The 9,717-nt window shown below is 44.3% G+C and overlaps 1 protein-coding gene across 1 annotated transcript; it reads right to left on the reverse strand.

The window, feature by feature from the left end:
* Positions 1-121: 121 nt before the first annotated feature.
* On the reverse strand, positions 122-9,332 carry KARS (lysyl-tRNA synthetase; the record flags this gene model as incomplete). Its single annotated transcript, XM_010144123.1, has 12 exons — positions 122-265; positions 1,939-2,065; positions 2,389-2,474; positions 2,718-2,803; positions 3,460-3,633; positions 3,733-3,895; positions 4,128-4,247; positions 7,567-7,692; positions 7,871-8,057; positions 8,324-8,417; positions 8,809-8,974; positions 9,182-9,332. Coding segments are annotated over 12 exons (1,624 nt in total), but the record flags the coding sequence as incomplete, so codon positions are not given.
* Positions 9,333-9,717: the final 385 nt, after the last annotated feature.

Raw genomic sequence — 9,717 nt, forward strand, 5'->3', positions numbered from 1 at the left:
GCGCGGGGGAACTGTCTTACGGCATCTGGGACGGCGGCCGCCGCTGCGGTCTTCCTGCCGCAGAGCCTCATTCCCTGCTCCGACAGAGCCAGCAGCAGGCGCTGCCAGCCGCAACGTTTACCTTGATGTTGTTGGAGTCTGTGAGGAACATGGCGAAGCGATCGATTCCCATGCCCCAGCCAGCTGTAGGAGGAAGGCCGTACTCCAGTGCGGTGCAGAAATTTTCATCAATGAACATGGCTTCGTCATCACCCGCAGCTTTTGCCTAAATGAGAAAAACAAAAGAAGGCGGGTTGTACAGAGCTAACCAGTACCACTTCTGCTAACCCCTGCCGAAAAGGGGGAACAGTGGTAGCTGTAGCAGCCACGTAACCGATGAAACCGAAGCTGCCTAAGGAACAGATGAAGGAATCTCGGCACACGGAGAACTGCGGAGGTCACTTGTACGTACACAGGTGCTTCCTAGATACCTGGAGCCTCAGTCCCTTTCTCATCTGCAAGTTCCTCCTCTGGGCCCAGGCCCTTCACTCACTAAAAGCTACCTCCAGCACCACAGGGCAGCAGACAACAGTGGAACGATTTGCTTTCAAAGGCTTCTCAGGTTTTTGCATTGCTTGCAACCTCCCCTTTAAAGTTTGCAGAAACAACTAAGAAGCAGAGTTGTTTGAATCATCGGTAGTTTCTTCGTGAAACAAAATTGAGGGGTTGCTCTTTTGCCCCTTCAAGTAGAAAGATTTAAGAACCCCTACACTGAGATGGTAACTAACAGATCTGACACTGACAGCCTACAAGTGCCAGAAGTCGTAATAACAATGAACATGCAGACTAGCCAAATCTCTCAAATTTAGAAAATGCCAAGTGCAGTGTCGAAACAACAAACGTTTTTGCTCACACGGTTTCAAGGAAGACTGCAAGAGATGGTTAAGGCAGACTTTTCTGCCCGAGTCCGAAATCCTGAAATGTCAACTGTCATCCTTCATCTCTTATCTCCACCTCAACATTAAATTTCCAGGTAAATTTTTATGCAGTAGATACAACCATATGTCTCCAAAGTCTGGCTACACCGCTCAGAGACAACTACAGCAAGCACATACACAACAGAGCAAAGGTCAAAGAAATACGTAATATTAGTTATTCTGACTGAACATTTTGAAATTTACTATCAAGCACTTAGGTTAGTTAACCGAAGTCTATTTTCCTGGTTTTGACAGCTGCTTAATCCCCTCGGGCACTGTGAAGCCGTTCAGAGCAGCAAGAACGGGAACTCCATCCCCGCAGACCGCATCCTCAGACCTCAGTCACGTGTGGGCACATATGCACTCACGGATGTGTGCGCCTAATAACAAAATCACGTGCAGTCACTCCTTTCTGAAGCTTGTCTAGAGAAACCTAGTACCACAAATTTGCAGGCCTAATAACCTCCAGTCCGCAGCTCTCCTCTGTGAGCCAATTTAAAATAGCCGTCATTCAGCTCAGGAAACTAGGCTATTTCTCACACACCATTCAAACTCTTACCAGACACAAACGTTTATTTAAGAACCTAGAAGTATAATGTTGTATGACTACACAAATGCTTTATTGGGGGAAAATAACTTTCAACCTGAGCAAAATGCTTTGCACATTTGCCCCCCTTTTTTTCTTCCCCTCTTCAGATTAGTACTTTGGGTAGAGTAAAAGGGAAGATATTCCAAAACAAAGTCGCAGTACTAAAAAACTAATCAACAGCAGCGTTTGGCCTTGCTTACCTTAGAGAGAAAGGTTCCTTTGAAAGGAATCAAGTTCTAACGACGGGCTCTCACCCGAGTGAGGAATGCAAGCTCAGAGTACTAATAATCCTTTTCAGCAGTAGAAACTATGACAGATTTGGAACAGACATAGGGAAATATTCTTTGCTTCTGAGCCTGCATCCTGGACTGACACTCGGCAAGACCCCATTACCTTGGCCTGATCCTCAAAAAGCTTCCGCTGCAGGAAAGGATCGTTAAGTTCTGTGTATGCATTGCACACTTCTTTCTTCATTACAAAGAGTTCAAAGCGCTCAGTCAGTCCCCGACGAGAGCGATGCCTGCATGAAGACGACAAAACCACTGTACCATAAAATAAACACCTTTACAGAAGCAAAGGGCACATACGTTACTTCAGGATGATCGCCCATGCTTAGCAGTAACGGCTGTCAAAACTTCAAACTACTAAGCATCAGCACACCTCTCCCGCTGGACGATGAGTTTTACAGCTCAGGAACTCATGTCTATCTTGGCTGGCATCAGAATTCACAAACTAGTATAAAACATCAAAACCTGCCTTTTCACATATGTGACCTTTTTCTTTATAATAAAGTAGGAGGAGAGGGTTTGAGAGTTACACACTGACTGCGACTCATTCTCTTACCATTTGGCTAGAGGACTCATGATCTGTGGGTGGTCACAGATGAATGTTGGGTTGATACAAGTGACTTCCAGGAATTCACCAACCAACTGAGAAAACAAAAGCAAAACAGTATGTAGAGAACAGTATCACTTTCCTAGCGCTGCCTTTCGCAAACATCCCACTTCCCTCTATTCACTGCTAAAAAAAGTTAACAAAAAAAAGAAAAGTTTCCCAAGTAATAATTCCTGATCATTAGCAGGAAGCGTGTGTCTTCGCTGGGTAAGGAAAATGACATAGCAAAGATAGAGCCTCAAAGATACAAGGGTTATAAAAACACCACCTTTACTTACTCTGTCAAGAAGCCTGGCTGTTGTCCTGGGAGGTGGACACTCGACATTTCTCTCTGCACAAAGGTCATCAAAAAACTTGCGAGTTTCTGAAATCGTACACAACCATTAGAAAAGCCACCCAGGAATCACGTTTTTTCTTTCTGCACCCTTCAATGAGTCTTACGAGTGATTTATAGGATCCTAATGATATAGAACACGGAAAGCATGAGCTTTAATGTCAATTCACAAAAATAATGTTTGGTTTTCATCAGTTTACACTAAAATAGAAGTTGTTTTGTATTTCAGAAACTTGACACCAGTTAAGCACAACCCCGGGCGACTGCTATGGCTCTGGATTCCGGGAATAAAACAGCACATAGACACATTTTGGAGAGAGCCCAAAATAATCACACTCCTAACCTATGATCACAGGCACGGAGACTCAACTGCACAGAAGACGGAAGAAATAAAAAGCTACGTCTCTTCGACACATCGAGAGCTCCACAGATCGTGCTGCTTAAGTATACAGCATCACGTGTGTTAAACAGAGGAAGGGGCAAGAGAGTCAGATCCTGCCAGAGACTGCAGGGCATGAAGGCTTCCTTGTGGACTCTTAGGTAACACGCAAAACCAGAGAAGAGCAATCCTGTGCGTCACTACCACCTAAGAAAAGCAGCTGACGGACTGCAGGCCGAGAACTCGAGACATTTTGCCCTTTTTCTGTTAAGGAAGAATTACAGGACACTCATACTCAGCATCTGACCTTCAGTTTCAAAACCCTCAGCTGATGGAAATTTCACGCCGAGGACCTTCTCCAGATCATTCACCATGTCAATTCGCCGGAAGGGAGGGGTAAAATCTATCTCATAGGCCTGTCCATCTTGACCATCAGGATGGTAAGTGATCTTGTAACTCCCGGTAATGTGTTTCACCATCCCTACAAAAGGAATGTGAAGTTTAGGAGAAGAGTATGTCACATTATATGCAGTTCTTCCAGAGATTCTTACTCTTTTTTAATTAGTATTGCGCACATCACCTGAAAGCATCTTCTCCGTAATCTCCATCAAGTCATGGTAGTCTGCATAAGCCATATAGAATTCGCAAGTTGTAAACTCAGGGTTGTGAGTCAAATCAATTCCTTCATTCCGGAACTGACGCCCGATTTCATACACTCTGTCCAAGCCTCCAACCACCAACATCTAAACAGAAGGACATTCTAGTGAACACACTAAGTTCTTCAAAAGAGCTCAAAACCACACAACTGCGATGTGACCTTACAAATCTCATTCAAGACACGTTTTGTTTCCTCAAATCCAGTAAGCCCACCCTTTCTTCAAAAATAATGCTCAGTGTAGCTACCTTTACTTTTTCCAAATAAAATCACAACAGCATGGCGAATACACCGTTAGGTATGAGGGGCTGATATTTTACCTTATGGTAAAGCTCTGGAGCAATTCTCATATATAAATTCATATCCAATTCATTGTGGTACGTGATAAAAGGCTTTGCCACAGCTCCACCTGGAATTACATTCATCATCGGAGTTTCAATCTGTAAAATAACAACAAAAAACCCAATTTAACAGTGGCATAAGTATTCCCAGGCTCCTGCCTCAATGCCCTGCTTTAACCTGTTTCCCAAGCAAAACCCTGCAGGTCAAGCCTATGAACCAACCACAGCTGGGTTTGATGAAAAATCTCTGTACTTCCATGTATTGTTTCACATTCCGGTATACGAAAACAATTTTGAACTTAAAAGCTCTCCTCCCACGCGGTCAGTAAAGGCAAATCACTTAAACCATTTGATGGTATCAAGAACCACTCATATTTACTACAAAAGTAATCCTGATGAGTTCAGGTTATCAAAGCCAGGAACTGGGCTGTGGCATCGTCACAAAATCATGTCTCTACATTGCAGAAAATGAGGTTCAAGAAGGCCAAGTGCAAGTTCCTGCCCCGGGGTCAGGGCAATCCCCAGTACCAGTACAGCCTGGGGAATGAATGGATTGAGAGCAGCCCTGCGGAGAGGGAGCTGGGGACGCTGGAGCCTGAAAAGCTGGACAGACGTGAGCCGGCAGCATGTGCTTGCAGCCCAGAAGCCAAACGTGTCCTGGGCTGCATCAAAAGAAGCGTGACCAGCAGGTCAAGGGAGGGGGTTCTGCCCGTCTACTCCCAGCTCGTGAGACCCCACCTGGAGCACTGCGTCCAGCTCTGGGGCCGCCAGTATGAGAAGGACGTGGACCTGTGGAGTGGGTCCAGAGTACGCCACGGAAATGTCTGGGTGGCTGGACCACCTCTCCTATGAAGAAAGGCTGAGAGAGTTGCAGTCATCCGGCCTTGAGAAGAGAAGGCTCTGCGGAGACCTTTCTGCGGCCTTTCAATATATAAGGGGGCTTATAAGAAAGGTGCAGAGAAACCTCTTACCAGGCGTGTAGTGACAGGACAAGGGCTTTAGACTGAAAGAGGGTAGATTTAGATTAGATGCAAGGAAGAAATGTTTTACAGTGAAGGTGGTGAAGCACTGAACAGGTTGCCCACAGAAGTCGTGGATGTCCCACCCCTGGAAGGGTACAAAGCCAGGCTGGACGGGGCTTTGAGCAACCTGATCTAATGAAAGACGGCCCTGCCCAAGGCAGTGGGGCTGGACTAAGACGATCATTAAAGGTCCCTTCCAACCCAAACCATGCTGGGATTCTACGATAAAACCCACTTGCGTAAGAGAGCGAGCTGTTTCAAAGAACTTGGGAGAAGTAGCAGCCTTCCTTGGTATCTTCTCCAAACCGTCTCCTACACTGTAAATTCCTTAGGATAGTCACTGTAGCTAAGCAGTAAAGCATTTAATCCTGAAAGAAATGAGATGTCACGGATACTGCAAATTTTGCAAAACCTAAACTATTTTAGTAATATCGCTTTGGGGAGAAAAAAATTTACATTTGGAGTATATAAAAGTATTTGGTGGTGAGAATGGCTGTAAATATATGGGTACCCGGAAACATTAGCTTTGGATAAAAAGCTGTTACTGATCTTCTGTATGTACGGAGAGTCCTGGAGTCCAGCTGAATTCCTACCTGAAGAGAGATGTAATTTCAAAGGAGAAAAAAAGAATTAAACTAATCTGCTGCAGGCTTCAGTGAATTCAGTTCGCATCACTAACAAATTTTCTTTTGCAGAAGCTGCATTCTCACAGACATTTAGGTGATCACTTATGCTTCAAGCAATACACACTCTCAGCTACATGACAAACAGACTTTCTGGACGTTGAGAAGAAAAAGTAGCTGCACAGAAGAGAAAAACAGAGTAGCAGAATGATTTACAACTGAAAAGTCGGCCCCCTACACAGAGAGCTGGTGGAAGCATCAAACAATTTTCCACTTAATGCTGTGGGATGTGCCACATTTCAGCTGCTGTGCTTACAAACCAGCTTAGCTTTCCCATTAACACAGAGGCCTTCTGTATGCCTGTCCGTATCCTCACATCTCAGCATCAAGAATTAATGCTAATTAGTTGCGACCAAGAAGCATGAAAACAGCTATTTTTGAAACAGAACTTCACAATTCAGACCAGAACTACTTATACAGAACAGAGGAGGAACGCTGTGCTACGTACAGAAGAGGGACGCTTCTATGAAACCAAATGAGACTCGGGGCTCCTGCAAGAGTAATGGTCAGGGCAAAGAAAAAAAGAGAATCGATGTGTGATAAAAAGACAAAGATGCTGCAGCTAGAACTTAAAACAAAAGAAGAAGAAACCGTGTAGGCTGTGAATTAATATAGCTTCCTAAACAAGTGTTTAATGGGACTCTCCGAACAGATCTACACTGTAAAAGAAGCTGAGCTGAAGAAAACAGAAAGCAGTCAGCATCCCAACAGAACTGGAATCAGAAATGAAGCTTAACTGACGACGACTGAACGAAAAAGCCCTGACAATCGGCTGAACAGCACAGTAACTCCGACAGTTTGGCTAGTTTTTCTCAAAATTAAGTAGCGTCTGTCCATGGCATGACACTACACTGTGCCATATGGAATACTGGTATGACCGAGCACTGCCCGCCCCATGTACCTCCAGACTGCACTCTGTTGTGCACTAGGCCACTCCTTGACTTCCCTGCTTTTCATTTTATTCCAAACTTTCTCAACAAGCGTAACTAACTTAGCCCATTATTCCAAGACGTCAAAACTTTATATAAATTGAGGACTCTTACAGTCCTTTTTCATTAAGTTTACAGTAAATCTTTAAAGTACTAAATTAAGAATTATTTGGAAGGAAAAAAAAAAAATCCACCCACAACCAAAGACAGACATTAAAGCCATTACACAAACAAGAGAGAAGACACAGCACAGGTTTGGATTCCCACTGCTCTCAAAAAACTCCCACTGGCAGCTTCTGCAGATTCAGTTGATAAACTACACTAAGTTCTGATCCTTTTGCTAACTGTAGCAGAACCAGGAATCTGGATCCAACAGAGAGCAAAGCTAGTATTATTTTCTCATATGCTACGCCACAGCAGATCTCAACACAAAAACAACTTTACTTACATGGAATAGAACCTGCGTTTACCTCCAGAGGCAAAACATCATTTCAGAGATGTTATTTCCACCTATTGATTTACTGAAATAAGGAATGAACAGCAGTACTCTGAAGTACCACCTTGAGAAGTTATTAGAGTCACAACCTCTCCAACTGAGGAACAGCCTTCACTTCACAAAGAGAGGAAAGGAATAGCTCCCAATTACATTAAGCTGATAAAACGGGTATCATTCTCGCTTCTTCTCAAAATACTTTGCATATGAACCCGAATACAAAGTATTCCTGAAGCTGAGGAACTCTAAACACATCCAGTATGCAGAGCGAAACGAACATGGAAGCCTTACCTCGAGGAAGCCCAACTCATCTAGAAAGCTCCGAATATAGGTAATGATCTTTGCACGGGTTATAAATTTCTGCCTCACATGATCGTTAAGAATTAAATCCAAGTATCTCTGACGATACCTCGTTTCCTGAAAAGAAAAAATTATCTTTAGAGGAAGCTAGACAAAATATGCTGCCAAACGAAAAATTACCAAAACAAAACTAACGTTCCTTTGTTGACTGGTACCACCACCAGCAGTTACCGAAGGCCACCCATTCAGCCCTATCCATCAAATTGCCCCCAAGGGTGACAGGTATGACAAGTACCTTATCTTTGAGGCCAAAGTGAAGGTGAGGCAACATGTGCAGGCATGGAGACAACAGAGTTATTTCAGAAGGAATAATACTCAGTTCCCCTTTCTTTGTTTTCCCAGGATTCCCCTCCACACCAATAATGTCCCCACGACGCAGCTTGTTGTTGACACGGAAATATTCTTCCTCAGATTTGTAGAGCCTGCAATTACAAAACCAACGTAAGCAGGTTTGTTTAAAATTCAACATTCTAAACCATCCTGCAAGTTGATCCCCAGACCAAATCCTTTTAAAAAAGGGGATTCTTTTAGCAGGGAAGATAACCACAACTTCCCAAGCAAAACATTACCTGGCTGCCTAAGCCAAGCCACAGACAAAGAGCCTAAGGAGCTGAAAGAACAGAGTGACCAAATACAGATCTCTATGCCCCAGTTCAGCTTCGAGTGCTACTGGGAATACCTCTCTCACCTGGAATTTGCCATGACCTGCAACTTGACTCCTTCACCACGAAGGTCATAGAAAATCAGCTTCCCTCCAGAGGCACGCTTTGCATGTATTCGACCTAAGTATCAAAATACGCAGGGCATCAGGACAAGAGTCCCTAGCAGAAAGGATACGGGGCAAAAGCACTAGCACAAACGATCGTCAGCTCCGAACCGATCGCTATTCATGAAAGAGAAGCAGCCAAGTCTCAAAGTTAATACCAGTACGCGAAAAGCCACATGAACTCTGGAGCCCATATCACGATCCCATCTTGTCAGTGTAAGGCATGTTGCGTGGGTCCACTCGGTCCGAAGGGACGTGTCCTGAATAGTCTAATACTGCTACCGACTTCACACCTGAGTAACCAGGGATCACCAGAACTCGCAATGACCACCCCATCACTGAAAGCAGCTAAGACTTAGACTAGAAAAGAAGCAGAGCATCTTTCTGAAACCCAGGTAAGCCTTTACCTGCCACTCTCACTGTAACATCTGTCAGGTGATCTCCTGGCTGCAGGTGATTGTACTTCTCTATAAAATCCAAGAGAGACAAGTCTACATAGAACTTGTGGGGATAGGGATCTTCATTAGTGCCCTTCAGCTGCCGGACTGCCTGGCTACGGATCTTGTAGTATTGCTGTCACCAGAAACAGATAAAACCAAATAATTTTGTTAGAAACTGAAAATATTTCAAAGGTTGTAAATTAAAACACAGCTGCATCTATGTAGGAATAGGTAGGTCTCCCCTCTTTTAATCATTTAGTTCCCCTTGAATAAAAAAATCAGTGTAAATCAGTAACATGTATTCTCAGCAGAGTAATAAGGCACGAGGCCAGATGCTCACATTTGGATCCAAGCTCTCCTCATCAGCACCGAAGTTATTCTCAGAGTCAGAAGTCAGGGAAGGCTTGTTTGAATGCTTTTCACTTTGCTCTTTCTGCTTTGCCTCTTTTTCAGCTATTTTTCTCTCAGCCTTTAAACGCCTCTTCAGCTCGCTGCAAAAGAGAGGGAAACCAGATGCAACAGGGACTCTGGCGCTTCTACAGGGAAACCTTGGCAGGATTCTGCCAAGAGCTTACTGTACAAGGATCCATATCGGTTCTCCTACTCTGAACAAAGTCAAAACAACCCTTGAGCACGTTTAACTATTTTCTTCTCTGAAGTCTTTAAGATACAAGTACTGAAAGTTAAAACCGAATTAAACATCACGTAAACAGACCCTGAAGATGCCCACCGGCGTTCCACCGGCCATTTCACACACGGGAGCACAGCAAAAGTGAAAGAGGAGCACGAAAGTGCAACAGGGCAACTCTCCCCTCAAAATGGCCGGCACTGCTCAGGGTCCCCGGGCTGCCTTCGCGTCCCGCACCGCCGCAACCC

This window comes from Buceros rhinoceros, unplaced genomic scaffold, assembly GCF_000710305.1.
Source record: "Buceros rhinoceros silvestris isolate BGI_N320 unplaced genomic scaffold, ASM71030v1 scaffold18139, whole genome shotgun sequence".
NCBI classification, from domain to species: domain Eukaryota; kingdom Metazoa; phylum Chordata; class Aves; order Bucerotiformes; family Bucerotidae; genus Buceros; species Buceros rhinoceros.